At 59.5% G+C, this 24662-nt stretch overlaps 2 protein-coding genes across 8 annotated transcripts in view; one reads left to right on the top strand and one right to left on the bottom strand.

Moving 5' to 3' along the window:
• The window catches only part of ELFN1 (extracellular leucine rich repeat and fibronectin type III domain containing 1), a 90191-nt gene that overhangs the window by 24449 nt on the left and 41080 nt on the right, over positions 1 to 24662 (top strand). For 2 of the 7 annotated variants that reach the window (XM_070460556.1, XM_070460555.1), the window contains exon 3: positions 665 to 5237. The exons of 1 other annotated variant lie outside the window; for it this stretch is intronic. The gene's annotated coding sequence lies outside the window, so the exon portion shown is untranslated. Of the gene's footprint in view, positions 1 to 664; positions 5238 to 7412; positions 7866 to 11698; positions 11807 to 24662 lie in introns of those variants that run through there. 4 more of the 7 variants (XM_070460557.1, XM_070460559.1, XM_070460561.1 and 1 more) reach the window with 4 other exon arrangements.
• LOC139032770 (collagen alpha-1(I) chain-like) lies at positions 7449 to 11044 on the bottom strand. Its single transcript, XM_070460684.1, has 7 exons — positions 10850 to 11044; positions 10557 to 10605; positions 9493 to 9756; positions 9196 to 9395; positions 8534 to 9090; positions 8062 to 8274; positions 7449 to 7956 (listed from the first exon to the last, which is right to left on the bottom strand). Exons 1-7 carry the CDS (start codon positions 11042 to 11044, stop codon positions 7449 to 7451), a joined length of 1986 nt encoding a protein of 661 aa, XP_070316785.1.

The following is a 24662-nucleotide window of genomic DNA, read 5'->3' as shown; positions in this document are numbered from 1 at the left end:
CATCACCAGCTCCCGGAGCTTGCTCAAACTCATGTCCACAGAGTCAGTGACGCCATCCAACCATCTCATCCTCTGTCGTCCCCTTGTCCTCCCGCCCTCAATCTTTCCCAACATCAGGGTCTTTCCCAGTGAGTCGGCTGTTGGCATCAGGTGGCCAGAAGTACTGGAGCTTCAGCTTCAGCATCAGTCCTTTCAATGAGTATTCAGGGTTGATTTCCTTTAGGATCGACTGGTTTGATGTCTGGGACACAGCAAACCAACTTTCAGTGGGAAAAGTCAGAACCAGATTGGTGTGTGTATGAGGGGCGCTGGGCATGTGGGAACTTTTTTAGTGGATGTTCTGTCTCTCAGCAGGGCTTTGGGCTGCAGAGAGTGCCCACGAGAGCATTCATGGTCCCTTGATAGGTCTCCATTTCATCGTGTATCAGTTTTCCTCCAAAGAATTCAAAACTCTGTGACAAACATCCAACTCTAGTTGGTGCTGCACGCACTGCCTATCTCGGGATGCCCCGTGCTGGCATCTGCAACCGACCTGGGAAGCAGTTGGTTCCCGCAGGGCTGGGGAGGAAGGTGACAAAGCAAGTGGAGCCGGACGCTGGCTGCGGGCGTCTGGGTGTCACCGTAACGCTGTTTCAGCTTTTCTGTATGTCTGAAAACTTTCAAGGTTCCGTGTGAAAAACAGTGAGAGTCTGGGCGCTGTAGACGAGCAGCTGATCACTGGCCGCGTGTGACCTTGGACAAGTCCCCAGACTCCTGGTGCCTCGGCGTCGCTGTGGTCTGAAGGAATTAGCGAACATGGAGAGCTTACACGCAGTGGGTGCCGGCATGCAGCAGGTGCTTAGAGCGTGCACTGGGTCAGCTGCGTCTCTTCCTCGGTCACACTGGGTGGCGTGCACTGGGCCAGCTGCGTCTCTTCCTCGGTCACACTGGGTGGCGTGCACTGGGTCAGCTGCGTCTCTTCCTCGGTCACACTGGGTGGCGTGCACTGGGTCAGCTGCGTCTCTTCCTCGGTCACACTGGGTGGCGTGCACTGGGTCAGCTGCGTTTCTTCCTTGGTCACATTGGGTGGTGTGCACTGGGCCAGCTGCGTCTCTTTCTTGGTCACATTGGGTGGCATGCACTGGGCCAGCTGCGTCTCTTCCTCGGTCACATCGGGTCGTTGGTGCTCCTACGTGTGCTGTAGGGCCCGGGGAGCCGAGGCTCTGCACTGAGTTCACGTGTGTGTGCATGCTCAGCGGCTCAGTTGTGGCTGACTCTGTGAGCCCACGGACTGTAAGCCCACTGGGCTCCTCTGTCCATGGGCTTCTCCAGGCAAGAAGACTGGAGTGAGTTGCCATTTCCTCTTCCAGGGGATTTTTCCAACCCAGGGATCAAACCCATATCTCCTGCATTGACAGGCAGAGTCTGTACTCCTGGGCCAACTGGGAAGCCTTGAGTTCCAGAATAAGGAGCCCCAAAGAGCCAAAACGATCTTGCAAAAGAGGGACAAAGCCAAAGGCTCACAGGTCCGGCTGTCAAGCTTCACACGGTGATCGGACAGAGTGGTCTGGCAGAAGGATAGAGACACACCCACCGATGGGGTAGAGGTGGGGGTGTGGAAATAAATCCTTTCTTGATGGTGACTCTATTTTTGACAAGCGGGTCAAGGCGATTCAGTGAAAAAAGAACAGACTTTGCAACAAATGGTGCTGGAACAACAGACATGCAGGAGGATGAAGCTGGAGCCCTGTTTCACGCCGTCTGAAAACTAACCCAGCAGATCAAAGAGCTGATAGAAGAGCTGAGACTGTAAAACTCTTAGAAGAAAATACAGGAGTAAATCTTCACCTTAGGCAAAGGCTTCTGAGACACAACATCAAGAGCATGAGCAACAAAAAGAAAAAGTTAGACTACATCAAAATTAAAAACCTTTTGTGCTGCCAACAATTCCAACAAGAAAGTGAAGAAAACAACCCATAGAAAGGGAGAAAATATTTTGCAAATTATAAATCTAATTAGGAGCTTGTGTCTAGACTATGGAAACAGCTCTTGAAAGTGTAAGTCACTCAGTCGTGTCCGACTCTTTGCGACCCCATGGTCTGTAGCCCACCAGGCTCCTCTGTCCATGGGATTCTCCAGGCAAGAATCCTGGAGTAAGAAGCCTTTCCCTTCTCCAGGGGATCTTCCCAACCCAGGGGTTTAATCCAGGTCTCCTACTTAACTCTTACAACTCAATAATAAAAAGATAAATAGCCCAGTGGCCATGTGTAAGGATACAAGGGCCAAGAAGTTTATGAAAAGATGCTCAACGTCATTAGCCATTGGGAAATGCAAATCAAAATCACAGGGAGATATCCTTTCACACTCACCAGGTTGGCTGGAATCAAAGAAATAAAAACAAGTGTCGGTGAAGGTGCAGAGAAATTGAAACACACACACACTGCTGGTGGGAAACAGTTTGGGAATTCTTCAAAACATTAAACAGAGTTACCACACGGCTAGCAATTCTCCTGCCCGGTATATCTCCAAGAGAAATGAAAGCGCATGTTCACATGAAAACTGTATCAGTGTTCACAGCAGCGTATCTGTAATATCCCTAAAGTGGAAACAGCTCGTGTCCATTGACTGATGAATGGATAATAAACAGTGGTCCAACTCTACAGTGGAATAGTATCGGGCAATCAGGATGAAGCAGTGATACTTGGTACGACATGTGCGAATCTCGGGCTTCCCTACTGGTTCAATCAGTAAAGAATCAGCCTGCAACGCAAGAGGCCCAGGTTCAATTCCTGGGTCGGGAAGATCCCCTAGAGAAGGAAATGGCAACCCACTCCAGGATTCTTGCCTGGAGAACCCCATGGACAGAGGAGCCTGGTGGGCTACAGTCCACGGGGTTGCAGAGTCAGACATGACTTAGCGACTAAACCACCATGAATCTCAGAAACGGAGCAGTAAGTGAACGCAGCCGGTCACAGAGGATCACTGAGCAGGTAACTGCGCTGATTTGAGACATCCAGAATCGTCAAAACTCAGAGACAGAAAGCAGGTCAGTGACAAGGTCCTCCTGTCACCGACCTGCTGAGTGTTTGGTGGCAGGCTGCATGGGAAAGGGGCTTGGGGGAGAATGGGTTCGTGCATATGTACGGCTGAGCCTTTGCTGGAACTCTGAAAATATCACAGGTTAATTCAATGTTATAGTTTATAGTTTTAATTTAAGCAGTTAATTAGCTATATACTCCAGTGAAAAATAAAAAGTTAAAAGACCGAGGGGTAGATGTCATGGTGGAGGGTGGGGGTGACTACTCACGGATACTGGGGTTTCCTTTGGGGGTAAAAAAGTGCTCAAAAAGTTAGATGGTTGCACAACTCTGTGAATATACTAAAAACCACTGAATAGCACACTTGAAACGGTGAACTGAGTAGTTATGTAAATTAACCCTCAATGAGGCTGCTAAAATCAGAGAGCCTCGGGTTCCAGTTCCGCCTTGGCTCACCAGGGCAAGTCTCTGTTCTTCCGCGAAGCTCAGTCTGATCTGTTAAACGGGACTGGGAAGAGTCGCCTTCCCAGGATATTGCAGGGATGAGATGACAGATATGAAACCATCTTTCATTTTAACTTCTGTATTTAAATTTATTACAAAAGAAATGTATGCGCATTGTACAAAATTCAAACAGCAGATGCGGGTACACAGTGGAAAGCCTCATTTTCCGGTGCGCTGGAAATTTCAATATCTTGATTGGGGTGGTGATACAGATGTATACATTTGTCGAAACTCATGGAACTGTATACTCTTAACAAGGGTGAAATTCACTGTCAACAAGTAATAGGTGAAAAATATCTTTAAGTAAAACAGTTTCCTCCCCTGCTTCCCTGTCTCCTGGCCCTCCAGTTTTGCCACTGTTTCGCACACACAGGCAAATAAAATGTTACTGTGTTATATCCTTCTTGTAGGAGTCAATAAAAAGTCCTACACACACAGTCCCACTCCTCGATTTGTTCCCCTAAAGACCGCTCTGGGAGATGGACTCAGATTAGGGCGTGCCGCCCCAGCTGTGCATGCACCTGTGTGGACGCGTCCCTGCACGCCACCGTCGGCTGGCATTTCAGATGCTTCCAATCTGCTGCCGTCACAGAGCGTGCGCCGGTGAATAACCTTGCGTGCAGTAATACATCATTTTTCACATTTGTGAGCACTCTCTGGAGGACAGATTCCTAGAAGTAAATGCTGGGCCAAAGGGTGTAAGTATTTGGAATTTGGACCTTGTTTCAGAGGCTCTAAAGTGCCCGCTTCCCATATCATTGCAACACAGTGAGTCTTAAACCTTACTCTTTGCCCATTGGATGAATAAATCATCTCTCAGCATAGTTTTAATTTGCCTTTCTGTTGTTAGGAGTGAGACAGGGCACTTTTTGTATATATAAGCATTATTTTTATTTCATTTTCTGTTCATAATCTCTGCCCATTTTTTCCTGCTTTTGGGGTTTTTTAATTATTGATTTGTAAGAGCTTTTTACATGTGGGGGAATAGGCTCTTTGCTTGGATATAAGATGGCCACATTGCTTTTTGTATGGTTCTTGGTTTTTTGGTGTTTGTTGTCATCGCTATGAGGTTCTGGGCACAGGAAGGGACAGTCTCCACCCCCCTCTAGGAACCGTCTCCCAGGATGGGCTTGGGGAGGGCTCTTTTCCACATCCACCCCCGCCACGGTGTCCCTCTGCTCCTTTCCCGTGCACCCTCAATGGTCTGACTGACGTGCCTGGGTCAGGGCCTCCCGGCCGGACCATCCTTAGAGGAGAGAGGAGCCGCAATAGGGTGCAGACACGCGAGAGTCCTCCTCTGTCGTGAAACCACACCTGGTCACCCCTCCTGTGCTGGTTGGGCGTTCAGAGGTGAGTCAGACCGTCCTTCTTTGCAGAGTTCACAGTCTGATGCAGAATCCAGTGTGGTGAGTACGTGGGCAGGGGATCTCAGAGAGGCACAGAGGCAGCCTCTAGCAGCTAGGGAAGGTGGGGGTCCCAGAACCCCGGGCCCAAGGCCCCTCACGGCCCAGCTTGCCTCTCCCCAGGGCACTGGGGTGAGTCTGGATTTAGTGGTTGGTTTGCGGGGGTGAAAACCAGGATCTGCTGACCCAGTTCCTGGAGAGTTCAACCCGGGCCTCCCTGTGAAGTGGGAGACGTTGACAGTGCTCATTTCTAGGTGGCCGTGAGCATGAACTGAATTGATGCAAGCTGCAACCACATGCTTGATGCATGGAGGTGAGTTTAATCATTGCATTCGGGCAAGCGAGCCTGCCCGTGTGTGTTAGGTGTGGACTGGGGTGCGTTTGACCTGGGGGTGTTTGTAGCTGGCTGCAGGCTGTACCACCGACAACTCAAGCTGGGCGTCTGTGAGGATGAGAAGAGTATCCCGTGTTCCCGCCCAGATAATGCCTGGCGGGGAGATGGGCTGGTGGGTATGACTGGGGCTGTGTGTAGACACGCAGTGTGTGGGCGGAGTGTGTGTGTCTACAAGGCAGCCTGCGTGGGGGTTTACAGGAGGAGATGAGTGTCTGAGAGGAAAGCGGGAGAGCAAGTGAGCGAGATCTCACAGCGGTGAGACCAGCGAGAGAGCACTTGGGCTTTATTTAGCCCAGAGAAAGAGGGGCCTCTCCTGCCTCCTCCCTCCAGGGCTGTGCTGGGGTCTCCTGTTCTCAGCGGGAGGGGTGTCTGGCCTTTCCAGGGAGCAGCAGCTAGGCTCTGCTTTCAGAGCAAACAAGGGCATATTTCAGCATCTCAAGATGCTAGAGTGTGAAAGTATCCGGCAGGCGCGCTCCCTCAGGCAGCAGAGCCGCTCCTGGCAACCAGGTCACGGCGGACTCGCAAGGCCCTGGCCAATTATGGGGAAGTGGGAGCCGGGGGCTGCAGCCGGCCTGGGCTAACAAGCGCCTCCATTAGGGACCTGGACAAGAGAGACTCCCAAGGCCAGCCTCTGCCCCCACCTCCCGGTCCAGGGGGTCTGAGTGCCCCTCAAGGACAGGACAGCTTGAAGACAGTGGCTCCGACCTTGACCGTCATCCTCCGGGTCCCAGGGTCCATGGGAAAGGCGGTGGGCTCTCCTCCACTCTGGCCCCCTTTGGGGTCTCGGCTCTGCCTCAGGGACATCCAGTCTGGAGGAGACGCGGGTGCGGTTGGGAGGAGCTGGAGGGCGGCTGATGGCGCCGCAGGCTGGACCCGACCCGACCCAGAACCCCGCGCGCCCTTCCGGGGCCCGGCCGGCCTTTGGCGGCGTGGCTCGCAGCCTCACCCGCCACTGCCACGCCGGTCCCGGTTCCTCCTCCAGAGGGGCGCCCCTCACCCTCCATCAGACCCCTCCTCTTTGCGTGCGCGCCCCGTGGCGCGCAGGTCGACCTCGCTGCCTTTGTCTCCCCTCCCAGTCCGGGGCAGCACGCGGGGCAGGGGCGCTGCGCAGGCGGCGGCGTCCGTAGGGTCGCGCCCCGAGCCCGAGCCCGGCTGGGTCTCTGCTCCGCGGCTCAGACTCAACGGCTCGGGGCGCGGCGCGCAGGCCGTGCCGCGCGGGTGCGCCCTTGAGCCTGGTTTGCAGTTCTGGCCCAACGCGCAAGCCGCAGGCTGGGCAGCGGCCGTGGGGAGTGGGAGCCGCCCGGCGAGGCGGGGTATACGCCGGGAGTGGGCGCGGGGCCACCGAGAGGCTGCGGATGTAGAACCCAGCCTATAGGCCGGCCGAGCGGTTGCAGCCCCCCGGGGATTCGGGAGGCGAACGAAGAGAAAGGGATCCGTGGGAGGAAAATCCTCTAAACCGAACCTTCCGGGAATCGAAGGAGCCTGGCTGGTCCCACATCCCTCCCCGGCCCTGCCTCCCTCCCCCCCGCCGAAAGTGGGGAGGGCGGCGCTGAGCCCCGGGAGGGTTAGTGGGGGTCAGCGATCTAGGGGAGAGCAAGTCCTTCGGGGGCGACCACCCTCTCGCCCCCACCCCCACCAAGTGCAGCGCCCTCCCCACCCCGGAAACGCGCGCCCCAGCGGGCAGAGCAATTGCACTCGCGGACGCGCGCGCCCACACAGGGTCTGACTTCGGGTCAACTTCCACGCGGTTCCCGGTGTGTGTGCTCACGGCAGTGCCCGCACGCGCGCTCTCGTTTCCGCCCAGGTGCCCACCTCCCATCGCCACCCGGCGTCCCGACTCCTAGACCTTCGGGGGCCTCTGTTCTAACGGTGGCCTGGGGCGAGGGCAGGGGCGCGCAGGGCTAGCCAGAAGGAGGGGGGCGAAGACGCCTCTGGGCTGCCCACGCCGCCCCGCAGCCTGCTCGACTCCCCGCCCGCCTCACCCTTCGGACACCCCCAGTCCATCGACGGGCTGGAGCTACACCGCCGCCCGCCCCTCCGGCCGCCCCCGCCCGCGTCCCCCGCCCCTCCTCCAGCCCTCCCCGCTCCGGCTCCCACACGAGATCTTCGATCACGCTCAGAAAGAATGTGCTACAACCTCGGCGCGGCCGCGGCCGCCACCACCGCGCCCGCGCCGGAGCCAGAGGAACCGGAGCCGGAGCCGCCGCTGCCCCGCCTGTCCGGCCGGCCCCGGGCTCGCCGCGCGCGGTCTCCGCCGCCGCCGCCCCGCGCTCGCCCAGCGCTTGACGCAGTGAGCGCCGCAGCCCGGCTCCCGCCGGCTCCGCTCCGCTCCCCGTCGCAGGCCGAGCCCAGCCCGGCGGGCTCCGGGAGGGGCAGGCAGGGCGCTAGGGGGAGGAGAGCTGTCTGGAGCCAGCGAGGCCGGCGGAGGAAGAGCTGGAGGAAGGAGGGGAAGCCGCCGCCGCCGCCGCCGCGCTCCAGGGACCTGGGCGCGCGCGCTGCGCTCTCCTGTGACGGTGCCTCCAGCCCCGGGCCCACAACCGAGAGCAGGTAGGAAGGGGATGGTGGGGGCGGGGGCTGCGCGGGGCAGCGGTTCGGGGGTCCTTTCTCCCGCGGCTGCAGGGCCAGCAGCTCCCCGCCCCTGGGGGAGGTGGAGAAGAGGCTCTCCCCGGAGGCAGTGGGGGCGTGCGCGGGGTCCCCAGAGGCTGTCTCCCCAGTCCCCTAGCCCTGCCCTGAGCGTCCTCGCCGGGGCCGAGTCTCCCGCCAGTGGGGCTTGGTTATGGAGCGTTGTTTCCGCCGGTCCTCGCCGCCCCGCTCTCGGGTGCCGAGGCGGTCGCACCCGAAGTTAGCAGTTGCCGGGCACCGGCCGGACAAACTTCCCTCCCCGACGCCGCGACCCGAAGGCCCGGGACTCTGGACCCCTCGGGCTAGGAGGCGCCGCGGGGACCCCGAAACTTTCCTGAGCATTGTAAGCAGGAAGGGAGGGATAGGCAGGGATGGGGTAACAGGGTGGTCTTGCTTGCTAGGGAGCAGTGGTATCCGCGGCGCCCCAAGTTCATGCGGAGACCGCCCCCCCATCAGGAACCGTCAGGAACCCCATCTTGTAGTCGAGGGCGGGCAGGGAGCGGACCGAGGGTGCCCAGCCCTCTCACGGCCGGCGTGGGGTGAGCCTTGCTCGGAGCGGGCGTTACAGGACCCCCGCCCCCACCTCACCCCACCGGGTCTCCTGGTTCCGCCGGCCGCGGCCGCTCTCCCGCGAGGGACCCGGCTCCAGGCGATCCCCAGGCGCCTCTGCCCCGAGCCTCTCCGCCGGAAGCCGGGGCCGGGGTGTGGCGGGACCCCGGCGCGCGGCTCTCAGCCTCCCCACCCTGCCGCTCTTGCCTCCACGCCCCCTGCTCGTCCCTCCTTCTTGACTGTCTGGTCTCTGGGTGTCGCCCCCAACTTTCTTCCCAAACTGCACCGTGTGGCCTGTGGCCGCCCAGACCGGCGCGATGCTAGCACCGTCCTCAACGGAGCCCTCCCCGCTGGCGGGGCGTGGGGTCCCCGGGCCCGACTGTCGCCGCTGAGCGGGAATTCCCTCCCGACCCACTGACGCGGGTCCATCCCCCCCGCCCCATCTGAGCGGCGGGGGGCGTGCGGTGGTCGCGGCGAGCGGCCGGCTGGACTGTGGAGAGTAAAGGGGACCCGCGAAGCTTCCGAGAGGGTTTTGGGGTGTAGCTACAGCCTCGCGTTCGGGGAAGAGGCGACGCCCCGGTGGGCCCCCCTGCAGCGTCGCCTGCACGCACCCGCAAGGCCCAGGAGGGTTCTGTCCTCCCTCCCACTCCACCCACCCCAACATTCAGGTCCCAGCTTGATCTGGGGGACGGAGGACACGGGGTACTTGCTTCTTCTCCCCGTCCGCCGCATCCAGCCCCCAGGCAGCCTGGGGCTCTTTGTCCCCAGGGCGGGCCTCGGGCCCCGCCCCCGCCGGAAACTCGGGGACCCCGCCGCCCTCCAGCGCTTCTGCGCCGCGCTCCAGCGGTCTCCCAGCCTCGGCGAGCGAGGAGCCGCCTCCGCGTCCACCCCTCACCCGCTCTGGGGCTGGGGGTGGGGCAGGGGGCGTGGAGCGCGGTGTGGGGTCGCTGACAGAAGTCCTCGCCGCGGAGCCGGCGCCTCTGGAACAGAATTAATGACTTACACGCAGGCGGCCATGCGCGCGAGCTCGGGGGAGGGGCGACCGAGCTGAGACTCGGCGGAGAGGTCGTGGCCCTGAGGGGCGGCCTCCGCCGGGGCGGGGGTGGGGCGCTGAGGGCGTCAGTGGCCGGGACCTCATGCTTCCCCTCAGCCCCACCGGCAATCCCCTGCGCCCGCAACTCTGGGGTTCGCTCCCTGCGCAGCTGGCTCGGGGACCTCCCCCTGTGCGGAGCCTGGACTCTCCCGGCCCCTCCGCAGAGCCCTGACCCTGGGCAGACAAATACTCGCCTGGCAATGGGGCAGGGCTGGGGCGGGCGCTCTGGCCTCGGCTTGCTCGCCTGAGAAATGGGCTCATAGCCCCCAGGCCTGGGGAGCAGCAGGAGGCTGTTCTGTAACTCTGACTGGCCCTAGCTCCGTCCCTGGCATTCTGGGGCGGCCCCTCCCAAGCCAACCCCATCCTTCCTGAGCCACAGCTGCTTGCTGGGGTGGGGGGACCGGCCAGAAACAGGCATCAGTCACCTGCTGGCAGGGGCTGGCCTGGGGAAGGACACACTGGAGCCCCGCTCCCCTGCATTCACTGCCCGGGGCCGGTGAGGCCAGAGGCCGGGAGGCCGATTTCTCAGAGCTTCCAGGAGTGACCGGTGTCCCCGGGGAGGCTCTCCCCAGCCCCCCTGCAGCTGGAGTTGGGGAGGCTCTGAGGCAGGAGGGGAGCCCTCTCCCCAGCCGGCCTGCTCTCTTGTTCCTCAGCCCTTGCTGAGCATATCTGAGGCTTGCTGTGTCTACGGGGAGAGCCCGGAGCCTGGCCTTGGCCTGGGGCCTGCGGGGCGAGGGTCCAGGCAGGGGCAGCCGAAGGCGAAGGGATGCAGCTCAGATGCCCCCGCGGCCCAGCAGCCTCCTTCCCTGGGCCTCACCCTGATCCTCGGGGCTGTGACAGGTTTCTGGACACAGCACTCCCCAGGGCTCGGTCCCCACCACCGGCCACGCTGGCTTCGCTCTAGCAGCCCCTTTCTAGCCTGGCAGAGCCCCACAAAGCACTGCCTCCTTAAGTCCCCACTGGAGGGGAGGCACCTTGGCGTCCACTCCGCAGGTCCTGGCTGACCTTCTGCGCCCAGCGGCGCTGGGGGAGGGGGTCAGTCAGCCCCTATAGGAGTCGCCTGTGCCGTGGGCGTTCATTCACATCCCTCTCCGGTCCCCACACACTATAGGATTTATCTTGATTCGCTGCCTTTGAATTGAGTCAACTCTTTTGTATGCTCGGTGAATTGCCCAGCTGCTGGCGGGGAGCGGAGAGCGTGCCGGGGTACTGAGGCTGGGAATCAGAGCGGGCGGGGGACAGGAAGCGGGGAGGGGGCTGCGGGCACCTGCGGGGCCGGGCCGGGCGGCGTGGGGACGCGAGCCGGCCGGGCTGCGGGGTGGGCAGCCCCCCGGGCAGTCGAGAGCGCCGCCGAGGCCTGCCTGGCCCCAACGAGGAGTCCCCGAGGGGCCAGGAGGCTCAGTCCTGGGGGCAGAGCTGCTCCTCGGGTTCTGCTTCGGACCGGCTGTGTGGCGGGGGGCATGCCCCGGGGCCTCTGTGGGCCGTTTCCTTGCCTGTAACTTGCGAAAAGGGGGCTTCTGCACGCGCAGGTGGTAGGGGTCAAACTAAGAGGAGAGCTTGCTCAGAGACACCCCCCCACCCCGAGTCTCCCCCACCCCGAGTCTCCCCAGAGACTGGGGGAGTGAGGGAAGGAAGGGGACCAGGGCTGGGGGACAGTGCCGGCCCTCCCCGCCCCTCCCCCAGCTCTGCCCCCGGACCCCTGCCTTCTCCCAGGTGGGCCGGATCGACGGGCCGACCCGGGTCCTGAGAACGCCCGGGCTTTGCTTAAAAGAGAGGGGGTCGTGGGCAGCCCTTCCCAGCCACAGCTGCTGCGCGCTCCGTCACCGGAGGGCGGACGTGGGTGGGAGGCCGGCCAGGGGCCGAGAGGAAACCCTCCTGCGCTTTCTAGTACCTCCCCCCCCCCCGCTCCCTCCCCCGCGCCCCCACCCCCGGCTCAGCGGCAGGAGGGAAGGAGCTAGGCAGCGAGGAGGCCGGGCGGGCGGGGAGAAGGGGGGCGCGAGACTCGGCGCCGGACTCGGAGGAAGAGGGGGCGGGGGCGCGCAGCGGCGGGGGGGCGCAGGGGCGGCGCGCGGGCTCCGGCGCCCCTGCCCGCGCGCGAGGGGCGGGGCGGCGCGCGGATCGATGGGCGAAGCTGGGGAGGAATTTCAATCCCCGGAGCGAAGTTAGAGCTTGAAGGACGGCGGCGGCGGCGGGCACAGCCCCGGAACGGCGGCCGGGCGAGCAGGTAAGCGCGGAGCCGGCGCATCCTGAGTCCGCGCGGGGCCGGGGCCGAGCCTGGGGGCGCGGCAGTCCGGCCGCTCGCGGGGGTGGCGCGGCGGGCCCCGCGCCCCCGCACCCCGCGCCCCCGGCCCCTCGTGCGCCCCGGCCCCGCGCGCCCTCCGAGCGGAGCGGGCAAAGTTGGAAGAACTTGGCGGCTGCGGCGGAGCGGGCGCTCGGCTCAGCAGGGCAGAGGGGGTCTTGGTCGGAGCTCCGCGGCCGCCCCCGGAGCGCCCCTGCCCCGCGCGCCTCTGCCCCTCGCACGGACTCGCCCCTGCCCCAGCACCCCTCTCCCCTAGTCGCCCCTCATCCCACCCCCGCTCAGAGCTGCTGCTTCCCGTGGTCGACCCAACGCGGCCCTTGCCCTTCCCCGGAACCTCCTCGGCCCGGGGTCCCTGAGCCCCGTCGGTGCGGGCGGGTATCACCCTTCTCGGTCTGCTCGCGCTCCCGACGTTTGGCGCCCCCCAGCCCGGCACCCCGGGACCGTCCAGCCATGCCCTGGGGAGGGGCGGCATTCCGCGAAAGGGGAGCCAAACCCTCGGCGTGGGGGCGGGGGCCTTTGCTCAGAACCTGGTGGAAGTTCTTCACCCCTCCCCCCACCTTGGACACGTTCTCTTCGTCATCCTTCGGGGGAGGGGTGCTGAGCCTTCTTGCCCCAGCGTGCCTCTAAGACAGGGGTCCCCTTCCATTCTGTAGAAGCGGCAAGTCACCTGCTTGCTGCTCAGGGTGGGCCCCCTGCAGGGGTTCCCCCTCCAAAACAGACCGGCAGCCTCGGGCATCAAAACCAGGCTCTTCCCGACAAGAGCTGTGTGACCTTGGGGCAGGTAAGCCTCTCAGAGCCTCAGTTCCCAAATCTGTGAAATGGGGCACAAGGCTAGCCTGTGCTCCATGGAAGGAACACCCCAGGGAAGGGTCAGCACTGGCAGGGCCCCTGGGGGCCTCTCCTCCAGGCTCGGGAACCTCCAGCCAGGCTTGCAGCCCCAGCCGAGCCTCAGGTGTGAGCGGTCCTCTCCTGGCCCTGCGTGAGCCTTGTGGAGCGCTTGCTTGGGTGCAGCTGTGTCTGCCTGGCTCCCTCGCTGTTGGGCTGGGGGCTGGGAAGAAAGCCTTACCAAGATCTAAGGTCTCATGGGCCCTTCGGGGCAGGGGCTTTCAAGGCTGGGGAGTGAGAGGGAATACCAGAGAATAGGAAGGTAGGCTCCTCTCTGGCAGCCATCTCCAATGGGGCCCCAGCCCCAGAGGAAAGGAGCACGTTGGCCCATGTTGCCTTGCAGCCGTGGGTACTGCCCTGCTTCCTGCCCGACCAGCCCCCTGGCCTCCTGTGCCCTGGGTCCTTGCAGCTGCCACCTTTTAGCTGAGCCAGGCCTGGGGGACGCTGTCCCAAACCTCACCCCAGGTTTGCATCCCGCTTCACAGAAAGGGAGACACCCCGAGATGGAGGCACGGATGCTGGGTGGCTGTATGTCAGAGGGGAAGGCCCCTTGCTCTCTGGGTTCAGGGGTGGCGGCAGTACCTCACTTTCCTAGGGTCGTGGAGAGCTGTCCCCTTCCCCAGCCCCGCAGGCTCTCCGGGTCTGGAAGGTTGGGAGTCACGCAGTCAGATCCTCTCGGACCCCCTCCTGCAGGCTGGCTGCCCCGGTCCCACTCAGGGTGACACAGCAGCTGCAAGCTGGCGGTCCTGATGAAGGCGGCGGGGTGGGCATCTTATCTGGCCTGGCAGACGTGAGGGGGTTGGCATGGGGTGTGGTGGTCACCCATACCTGGGGACAAGAAGGACCAAGGTCCCCTCCCCACTGCCCTCCCAATTCCCTCTGGAAAGCTCAGCGGTTGTTCACAGTGCCTTTGGAAGCTAGCACTCCTCCCTACCCAATCTGGGGAGAGGCTGTTGCTCCCCTAATTCCCTACCCCCCAAAAACAGGTGATGGGGCCCCCAGACTTTTGAACCTAAAAGTCTCCTTGTCATCATCATCTGCTCCAAGAGAGGAAAAATTAGTGGGGTCTAAATTATGGCAGGATCTCAGCACGGCAACAGGGGAGTGTCTGCCCAAGACCCACATCTGTGTGTGTCTCTTAGGCACACATGCACGCACGCACGCACACACACTACACACTTCCCAGGTCCCAAGTCTATGTGTGTCTCTAAGACACACACACACACACACACACCCCGGGTCCCATGTCTGAGTGTCTCTGACACACACACACACACACCAGCTGTAGGTTTCAGTGGGGTTTTCTAGGCACTCAGATCGCCTGGGTCAGAGCCCCAGGCCGTGAGCCCAGAACCCTCTTTCTGAGGGTGTTCAGCACAGGAGAAATGGACGAGCAGAGGTGCTGGGACCGGGGTGTCCGTGTATCTCCGCAGGAAACAGACAGCCCTGGGCGGGCGGTGGAGAATACAGGCCGAGTGGGGGTGCGGTGGGCGCCTTGGGTGAAAGAAGCTAGTGAGTGACAGGCAGGAGATGGATCTCAGGGCCGGGGGACGGGGCCGTAAATCTCCAGGCATGAACCTGGAGCAGATGGTGGCATTGCCGCGGACACTGGATACATTTGTCATCTCCAGCACCCCTGTCCCCCCCACATTGCCTTTCCCTCTTTGTCTCCCGACATGGATTCCGACTTCTTCCCACAGAAGCTCGGGCATCACCTGGCCCCAGGCAGGTCTTGGGGGGTGGGGGAGCAGGCTGATGGTAGAGCCCACGCAGGGGCTGGTCCCCAGATACACCAAGGACTTTGGTATCATCTGACCCAGCACCCACTGCACAGATGTGGAGACTGAGGCCGGAGTTGGGCAGGGTGCGGTCTGGGGACGCACGGTGAGTGGGCTGGCTGGTGGCGGGGCTGCCGCGTCCCTGCTGTGTGGGTTCAGGTCTGGTCGCCTGAGCAGGGCGGGTGGCCTCAGCTGCTGGGGGCACCTGCTCCCTGGTCGTCCCCACCCCCGCCGGGTACCCTGTGTCTGCATGCACCCACGTGGTGAGCGGGAGGGGGTGGCGGGTGTGGACACGGCTGCTCCGTCTGGCCCCACTGCCCATCATTTGCCCTCCCTGCGTGTGTCCAGTTGATTCCTGTCTTTGCCGAGCTCTCCCCGGAGGAGAGGGCGTGGAGAGACCTTGGGGACTCAGCAGCCACGTGGGGGCAGGAACCGTGGCTTCTGGCCCTCTGAGCTGGAGGGTCCTGATGGTTACTCCCCAGGCGGGTTGAGGGTCCACGCGTGTTCTGCTGGAGCCCGAGCATGTTGAGGCCCTGGCGACTGGGGGGGCTTGTGTCCCGGGTGGGGAGACAGCTGGTACACAGCACACAGGCGCGGGCACCCAGGCCTTCCAGGTGATGGGGTCCCCAGGAGAGATGGGGACCCAGCAGCCCCTGTCTTAGACCCTGGGAGTTTGAACCTAAAAGTCTCCTTGTCATCATCATCTGCTCCACGAGAGGAAAAATTAGTGGGGTCTAAATTATGGCAGGATCTCAGCACGGCAACAGGGGAGTGTCTGCCCAAGTCCCACATCTGTGTGTGTCTCTTAGACACACATGCATGCACACACACACACTACACACTTCCCAGGTCCCAAGTCTATGTGTGTCTCTAAGACACACAAAGACACACACACACACCCCGGGTCCCACATCAGCCCGTCTGGCCCCGCCTTTCAGAAGGGTCCAGCATCGCCCACGGTCACACACAAGCCCACTGCGAGGACAAGGCTGGGGGCTTCCTGGGAGCCGGGTCTGGGTCGGCCTTGGGGTTGCAGGAGGAGCTGGAACAGAGGCTGAGGGTGGCGGGGACCCCAGGAGGGCCGGACAGCCTCCCTGGGGCCCCCTTGGGGTCGGCAGGGGCTGTGCCTTGTCTCTCTGCTGTGCCGCGGGGGCTGGGGCGGCGTTGTGGGGAAACTGAGTCACAGGCCGCCTACACTCGGGCTTTTCATAGTAGCTGTCCCCACGCCCAGCGCCAGGACTCCTGGCGGTTCCGTGCCGGGCGACCCTAGCCTCTGCCTCAGCCCCGCTGGGCCCTCCCTTCCAGGCCTGACGGGCAACCTCAGTCCCTGGGAACCTGTGGCCCCCGGGAGGGAGGTCCACTCCTCCTTGGGGGCTGCTGTGCCCTAGGCCTGGGGGCTCCCGGAGGAAGAGTTCGGTGGGCCCTTCAGCATTTAGATTCACTGGACGTGAGCTTGGGCGAACTCTGGGAGACAGTGAGGGGCGGGCAGGCCTGGCATGCTGCGGTCCAGGGGGTCACGGAGTTGGACGTGACCGAGCCACCAACAGCAGCGTAAACCTCTGGGTGATCCGGCAGGAGGCTGCCTGAGGGCCCGGCGCAGGGGTGTGGAGGGCAGGGGTCGCCTGGCATCCAGCCCCTCCTGGCCGGCAGCCCAGGGCCTCTGACTCAAGCCCTCCATTAACAGATGGGGAGACTGAGGCCCTGATGTCGCAGCGCCGGCAAGCCAAGCCCTCCAGGCGCAGCCCCACCCCGCCCTGGAGAGAGAGGGTCCTTTCAGACCGCGCTGCCTCGCAGCCGGGCCTCAGCGGCACCCCTGCTGCCTCGGGGCCCACGTTGGCCCCCCCACCCCCCCACCGGCCGTGCTGAGTGCTGACCCCAGCCTGGAGATGTGGATGGTGTGACGGAAGGCCGGGTCTGCCCCCGGGAGTGGCCGGCACACCCCCTCCCCTGCCGCGGGAAGCCTTGGGTCCCGTCGGAGTCCGCTGGAACCCCAGGCTCCCTCGTGTTTGCCGACAGATCCTGGTTTATTTTCGGCAGAACCAGCTCTCCCTCCGCGGCTCACAGACCAGGCGCCTCCCGCACGCTGGGATGGGGCCGGGCCGGGCTGGCCTTGCGGGGGCTGAGAGCCCTGTGTGGGCGGGGCTTTCTAGATCCTTCCTGCACACAGTAGGTGACGCAGAGAGACGGCTTGTGAGCGTGCAGTGGGGAGGCGCCCCTGGCCCCTTGCTGTCAGCACAGAGCCTGGAGGACTTCCTGAAGGAGCAACGTGCACCCGGCCCTCTGCACGCCCCCGAAGGCTCCCGCGCGGCCCTGGAGTCCTGCTTCTGGAGCCTGCTTCCTGCCCCCTCCCCTGCCACCACCCCCCGTCTCCACGGGGGGTCTTCTTTACCTCTGGTCGCCCTGCGGAAGTTTCCGGAAGAGCCCAGCGGCTGGTCAGGGGTGGCGCAGTGTCTGCTCTGGCCACACAAGCTGGGAACGGGCCGCCTTTCTGCCTCGCTGCTTCCATCTGTCGAGTGGGTTGAGAGTTCGGCCCTCCCCGTGTGCTGGGCTGGGGGCAGGGCCCAGGGGCCGGGTCAGGAGGCCTGGGCTGGGGGCTGGATGCCTTCCCCCACTCTGAGCCTGTTTTCTGCTCGGCAAGGGCAGGGCTGAGGTCGACGGCCAGCCTGATGGTGAGCCTGAACGGGTGACCCGAGTTCTGTGGAAGACAGAGCCGCCCCTGGCACTCCTGTGGGCCCTGCTCAGCCCCGAGCCCCGTCTCCCCAGAGGCCCAGCCTGGCTCCATGTCCCCTCTCGCTGTGCTGTGGAAAGGGGGTGCTGGGAGAAGGGCTGCGCACGCAGGGGCCTGAGCTGGCGGCAGGCTTGGCGCGCTGGAAGGGCCGGGCCAGAGGTGCAGGGTCGGTGGGGACAGGGCCCCCTGGACCGGCTGAGAGGCCCAGGGCTTCTGGGGAAGTTGTGGGTCTTGTTCTGTTTGCCTTGGGACGCTCTTGGGGACTTTGAGACGGTGAGGGGCGCAGTTGGCTTCCTTATCTAGAGGTCCCTGTGGCTGGAGGGGAGGAGGGGTGTCCTGGGGGCCTGTGTGGGCAGGGGTGGCCGCCCATGTCTGGTGAGATGGGGCTGCCCGTCGGCGCTGATGGCACCAGTGAGGGAGAGCCCGGAGCATGCTTTGATGTTGCTTTGAAGATTGGAGCCGCGGTCCTGTAGAGAACTGTTCTGTAAAGCTACCCCACATTCCCATCTGTGTCCATTACCGAGCGTGGAGTGTGTGTGTGCGTAGAGGATAAGATGGTATAAAGCGAATCCTGCTCTCCTCCGACACCCAGCACCAGCTCAGCGCTGTCTCTCTAAGGGGAGCAGGGCCCGCGCCCCCCCGCCGGAGAATGCAGGGTGGCGTGAGAGCCGGTGACTGGCGCCCACCGTGGTGCTCAGTGGGAGTGCGCGGACCGTTGCTCATCCGGCGGCAGGTGCTTCCTTTCGAGACACATGTCTCAAGTCTGGGTGTGCGTGTGCTCACACGCGTGTGCTGGCGCATGCCTCCCGGGAGCCGGAGCAGACAGCAGGTACGGCCCCGTGACCGACGCTGCCTGACGGAGGGTGCGTTCCCGTCTCGGGTTCCTGTCTGTGGGTTGAGTTTCTGTAGGACCAGTTTCGCGTCTGTCTGCTTTCGTGGGGCCTCCAGCAGAGTGGACTGCGGTTGCAGAGAGCAGGGCCGTGCAGAGCCCCCAGGGGCCCCTGGTGGCGCCCTCGGGGGCTGGGAGCTGGCCGGCGCCGGGTCCTGGGGGACAGGCCAGGGCAGGGAGGAGGCTCCGGCCTCCAAGGCGTCTGCCGTCTGACGGACATCGGGCTTATTTTGGCCTCGCCATCGGGGAGTCCCCACAGAGCAGGAGCATGCCAGGTCTGGAGGACGGGAGTCTCAGGAGATGGCTTTTTAGAGAAACTGCTCCGCAGAAATCCAGGAGTGCCCCCGGCCTTGTCCACACACGTCAGGGCTGAGATGTCCCAGCCGGGCAGCTGCCTCGAGAGCTCTGAGGGTGCATGGCCACGATCCCCACGCCCTGACAGGCACACGCGTATGCACACACACATGTGTGATCGCAGGGTTCCATGCACATGCAGCCCCCTCTGGAGGCACAGGAGCTGCCTCTGACACGCCCTGCACACGCAGAGCACACATCACACACGGCAGGCTCTCCTCTGTCAGTGAGCATCCAGACACCGGGCCCAGGTGTCCCCGCCCCTCCACGCTGTCCTCTGCCCTGCACACCCGCGTGTCCACTCACGCCCTGAGCCCGCGTGCCCCAGCTGGCACCCGTGTCCCGCGTGTTCCCTGCACACGGAGGCACAGGGCGGCCGTGATGCTGTTTCTCTCTGGGGTCTGGGGTTGGGAGGCGTGCTCCTGGGGGCCGTGTGAGTGGCTGGACACCCTTCCCAGAGCCCAGCCCCGCGTCCCCCCCAGCTGGCCCGGGGGGCCTGCTCCGTCGTGAGCTCACCCTCGCTGTGCCAGCCCTGCACAGAGCCGGGTGGGGTCCAGGGGCCCAGGTAATGCTCTGCCTGTCCCCGGGGGGGTCCTTGGGAAGCCAAGCGCCTGGGGGAGCGGGTAAGGTGGGTGGTGGTGGCCGTCAGGGAGGGCATGTCTGCAGGCCGTGCAGGGCTGTCTTGTTGGTGTAGGTGGTGGAAGGCCGCTGCCCTGGCCTGGACTGGGCCCACACGCCGCTGTGGGAAGCCTGGTTGTCTGCTGCTGCCCTCGGCGGAAGGTGACGGACCACGGGGATGCCTGGCTCTTCAATGACACCCATGCCTCCCGGAGCCTCACGGCCAGAGGGCGGTGGGAGCCAAAGTCAGGTCCGTTTGGCCAGAACCCCTTCCATTTCCCTCTGCCCCCTGCCCCTTGGGGGAAGATGTCCGGAAATTCTAAACTCCAGTAGAAAAGCCCCATCTCTGGGGGCTGGGTGATGGGGCTGTGGGTCCTGGGCAGGAAGGGTGAAGCCAGATGACGTTCCACACCCAGAACTCTAGGGCCGTTCCAGCACCCTCTTCCGAAAGGGGAAGCAGGGGCTGGTGGGGCAGGGCCTGGCCCCTGGGCGTGTGGCCTGCTTTCGGCTCCCGGAGCTCACAGGGAAGGTGCCCGAGCCTTGTGGAGCTCAGCCCCTTCCGCAGACTGGCCTCCTGGCTCCTCTCTCACCTGCCGCCATCCTGGCCTCTGAGACTCCTTGAAGCGCAGAGCTCAGTGCGCACCTGGGCGTGGTGGTCTAGACCCTGCCGGCCTGCGCCCACTGTGGGCGGCCAGCACACCGGGGAGCCTCTTGCGGCTGAGAGGGACGTATCACGGGCTCCAGAACCCAGACCCGCCTGTCTCTGACACCCCTTGCCCCACCCCGCCCCAGCAGCCCCTCTGCCCATTTTATGCTGGGAGAGCTGAGTCTCAGGGCAGGAGGCGGAGCTGGGAGCTGGGCCCTCAACTGCAGGGGGCAAGGGCTGCCCCCAGCAGGCGCCGAGGCGGGAGCACCCTGGCCGGCTGCAGGCGAGTGGCCTGCAGGTTCCAGGCTGCCCGGACTCGCCCCGTCCTGTCCCGCTCGGGGTTCTGTGTGTGTGGTGCGCTCCTGTTTGAGTGAAATCTTGGACGGGCACAGAGGCTGACGGCCTTGGGGGCCGCTTGGTTATCCTGCCGGGGACTCTGGCCTTTAGAATAAAGCTGGTCTCCTGTGAGGCTGGCGTCCCGTGGAGGCTGCGGTGTGTGTCCGATCTCGCCAGCCTGCCTGTTTGTTCCCGCTGCCCGCTTTCTGGAGGCTCCTGACAGTGTGACCACACTTCTGTGCCCTTGGGGCAGGACTGCGCAGTGGCGTCCGCACGTGGACAGAGGTGCTCGGCCTCCGCCGCGGGTGAGTCTCGGACCCTCCCCGTCCAGTCGTGGGTGGTCTCCACTCCCCCAGGCTCAGATCGCCACCTGTCTCTGTAGGCTTCTTGTCAGGCTCCTGCAGGAGGTTGGCAGCCCCTTACATTCCTGTAACACCTGGCAATGTTGGTCTTTTTTATTATAGATGCGCCGGGCAGGGGCCGGGGGCTGTGGTTTGAATTAGCATTTTCCTAATGACCAGTGAAGTTGGACATTTCCTCATGTGTTTGTTGGCACTCACATTTTGTTTCTGATAAGATGTCTAAATCTTTTGCGCATTTTAATATGTTTATTTGTCTTACTGAGTTTCAGCATTATTCAAAATTGTTGTGAGAGTTCTTTATATGTTCTGAATATGAGTCCTTTATCTGAAGTATGATTTGCAAATATCTTATCCTGCCTGGTCTGTATCTTGTCTTTAATATTTTTCATGGTGTCTTTTGGAGCACGGAAGTTTTTATGTGTGATGAAGTTTGCTTTATCAGGTTTTCTCTTTTATGAATCCTGTTATTAGTGTTACATGTGAGAATTCTTTGCCTCATCCACGGTCACAGATATTTCTTCTGTGTTTTCTCCTAGGAGTTTACATTCTAATTTTAGCTTTTGGATTTAGGTTTATTGACCATTTTAAGTTAATGTTTGTGAATGCTGTATATGGCTCTTCATTCATTTTTTTTGGATACATGGGTATCTAATTGCCCCAGCATCATTTTTAAAATAAAAATATTTTTAACTGAAAGATGATTGCCTTATGGGATTGAGTTGGCTTCTGTCAGACCTCAGTGTGACGCGGCCGTAGGTGCGCGCGTGTCCCCGTCCCGAGTCTCCCTCCCACCGCCAGCTTTGAGCTCCCGCCGGCTGGCCGCTCGCCTCTGCGCCTCCGCCGTCCCCCTCCTCCCCGCCGCGTCCCGGGTCTCTCCCCTCCTGTGTGTCCGTGGCCGCTTGGGCGCCCTCGTCCGGGGCCCCGCGCGCGGCCGCCTGGGCGCCCTCGTCCGGGTCCAGCCGTCTCTCCTTCTGAGTGCTCCTGGGGCCGTGGGCGGGAGGGTTTGCTTCTGGACCCTCAGTTCCCCTCAGGGTGCGTGTCTGGCCGTCTGCCAGCGCCGCACGCGCTCGGCCACTGTGGGTCTGTGGCCCGTTTGGAAAGTGGGCAGTGTAAGTCCTCTAAACTTTTTTCTTCTCAAAATATTTTCTGCTATTCTTACCCCTTGACATCTCTGTGCAGCTTTTAAGGCCGCCTTGTCAGTTAGAGAAGTGCTTGGTGGGGTCTTGATGGGCTTCTGCTCGGCGCACAGATCGACTTGGAAATGCCTCTTCCTCCGCGGACGTGGACCGCGTCTCCCTGAATCAGGCCTTCGTTTTCTCTGAGCAGTTTTTTTGGGGTCATTTTCAGTGTGCAAGTCTTGCAAATTAAATTTCTGTTGTTAAATTTATTCCTAAGTGTTTTTTGATGCTATTGTGAATGGAATTATTTTCTTAATTTCATTTTCAGATTGTTTGTTGCTAGTACGTAGGAGTAAAGCGGAGTTTTGTATGTTGATATTTTATCCTGTGACCTTGCTGAATTTAATTATTGGCTAGTTCCACTAGACTTTTGTGGATTCCTTAGGATTTTCTGCATGTCCTCTGCAAATAAGGGGAGTCTTACATCTTCTTTTTCAAACAGGCTATCTTTCATTAGGATTATTTTTCTTGCCTTGTTGCGCTGACCAGAACCTCCGGAGTAATACTGAATGGCACTGGTGCGTCATGCCTGATCTCGGGGGGAAGCATTCAGCCTCTCGCCGTGAAGTGTGTTAGCTGTGACTTTCCTGGATGGTCTCTACCAGGTTGAGAAGTCCCCTTGTAGCCCTGGTGTCTGAGTGTTTCTATGGTGAATGTGTGTTGGATTTGCTTATCTGCATCTGCTAAAACGGTCATTTGGCTTTGTCCTTTACTAGTATGACTCTAGTTGATTTTCAGAGGTTAAACCAGCGTATCATTCCTGGGGTAAATGCCACCTTTACAATCCTTTTTCTTTATTGCTGGGTTTGGTTTGCTACTGTTTTATGAAGAATTTTTGCACCAGTGTTCATGTGATGTGTGGGTCTGTTATTTCCTTATGATGTCTTTGTCTGGTTTTGGTAGCAGGGAAAATACTGGTCTTGTAGAATGAGTGAGGAAGTTTTTCTTTCTCTTTTTTTCCTGAGTTTGTCTAGATTCAGTGTGATTTTTAAAAAATATTTGACAGAATTTGCAATTTAAGCCACCTGGGTTTGGACTTTTCTTTGTGGGAGTGTTTTAGTCATTCATTTTTGGATAAATGATTGTAAGTTGATTCAGGCTTCCCATTTTTGAATCAGTTTTGTTAATTTGTGTCTTCCTGTGAATTTGCCCACTCATCTTCTAAGTTGTGTAGTTTGTTGGTGTAAAGTTGTTCACAATATTACTTTTATTACTTTTACATTCCCCTTGATATCTGTAGGGTTGGTAGTGATGTTTTCTTTTTAATAACTGATTTTGGTAATTTCTGGTTTTTTTTTTTTTCTTGGTCAGTCTGACTAAAGGTTTTGTCAATTTTGTTAATCTTTTCAAATAGATGATTTTTGGTTTTTGTTGATTTATTTTTCTATTTTTTCATCAGCCTTAGTTCTGATTTATTATTTCCTTTATTCTACTTGCTTTGGCTTTTTCTAGTTTCTTAAGGTAGCTGCTTCAGTTGTTGAGATTTTTCTTCTTTTCTGATGCACATTGAAAGCTATAAATTTCCATCTAAACCCAGCTTTACCTGCATCTCATAGACTTTGATATGTTTTGTTTTCATTTAATTAAAGATGTTATCTAATGTCCTTTGTGATTTCTTTGACTCATGGCTATTTTTAAAATTGTTGTTTACTTTCCAAATATTTGAGGATTTCTCAGATTTATTTCTTTTGTTGATTTTTAATTCTATTCCATTGTGGTTGGTGAACATACTTTCTATGGTTACATTCATTTTAAATTTACAGAAGTTTGTCTTTTGGCCTAAAATATTGTCCATCCTGAAGAGTGTACCTCATGTGTTTGAAAAGAACGTGCATTCTGCAGGGTAGGATGTTCTACAAATGTCAGTTAGGTCAGGTTGGTGATGGTGTCATTCAGATTGTATCTTTGCTGATTTCTTCTGTCTAGTTTTCTCAGTTATTGAAAGTGGAATATTAGAATCTTCAACTGTTACTGGTGTTATTATCTGTTGGGTATTATCTGCTATTGGGATTATTATCTGTTTCTCTTTTCAATTTTGATAATTTTTGCTTACTGTATTTTGGAGCTCTTATGGGCATATTTGTTTATATTTGTCATCTCTTTCTGAGGTATCAACCTGAATATGATTATGAAATGTGTCTCTTTGCCTTTAATATGTTTCTTGAAGTCTCTTTTGCCTGATGTTAACTTACCTATTCTGGCTTTTATGTGGTTCCTGTTTTCATGTATTTTTCTGTCCTTTTACTTTCATCACAGTTGTATATTTGAACCTAAAGTGTAAAATTTTGGGGCAACATATATTTGGATCTTGCTCTTTTAATCCAGTCTGACAACTTCTGCCTTTTAATTGAGCCATTTAGTCTGCTCACATGGAATGCAGTTTTTTATTTGACATGGTTGCCGTTTTCTGCATTATTTTCTGCACGTCTTGTCTTTCTCCTGGTCTGTTTCTCTTTTGATGTCAGGTACATGCTTGCAGTGTGCTGTTCTAGTTCCTTTTTAGTTTTTTAAACTTTATTTCTTTGCATTGTGTTCTTAGTAGTTGCTCGGGGGATTACAATATGCATCTTAACACAAATGATTTCAGATTAACACCGATTTTTGTCGTTGTTCAGTCATCTCCCACAGCTTGCTCAAACTCAGGTCCATTGAGTCAGTGATGCCATCCAACCATCTCATCCTCTGTCATCCCCGTCTCCTCCTGCCCTCAGTCTTTCCCAGCATCAGGGTCTTTTCCAGTGAGTCAGTTCTTTGCATCAAGTGGCCGAAGTATTGAAGTTTCAGCTTTGGCATCAGTCCTTCCAATGGATGTGCAGGACTGATTTCCTTTAGGATGGACTGGTTGGATCTCCTTGCAGTCCAAGGGCCTCTCAAGAGCCTTCTCCAACACCACAGTTCAAGAGCATCAATTCTTGGGCGCTCAGCCTTTTTTATGGTCCAAGTCTCACATCCATACATGACTGCTGGAAAAGACCATAGTTTTGACTAGACAGACCTTTGTTGGCAA

The sequence above is a fragment of the Odocoileus virginianus genome, chromosome 33 (assembly GCF_023699985.2).
Source record: "Odocoileus virginianus isolate 20LAN1187 ecotype Illinois chromosome 33, Ovbor_1.2, whole genome shotgun sequence".
Taxonomy (NCBI): Eukaryota; Metazoa; Chordata; class Mammalia; order Artiodactyla; family Cervidae; genus Odocoileus; species Odocoileus virginianus.
This window is presented reverse-complemented; position numbering and strand designations above follow the sequence as displayed.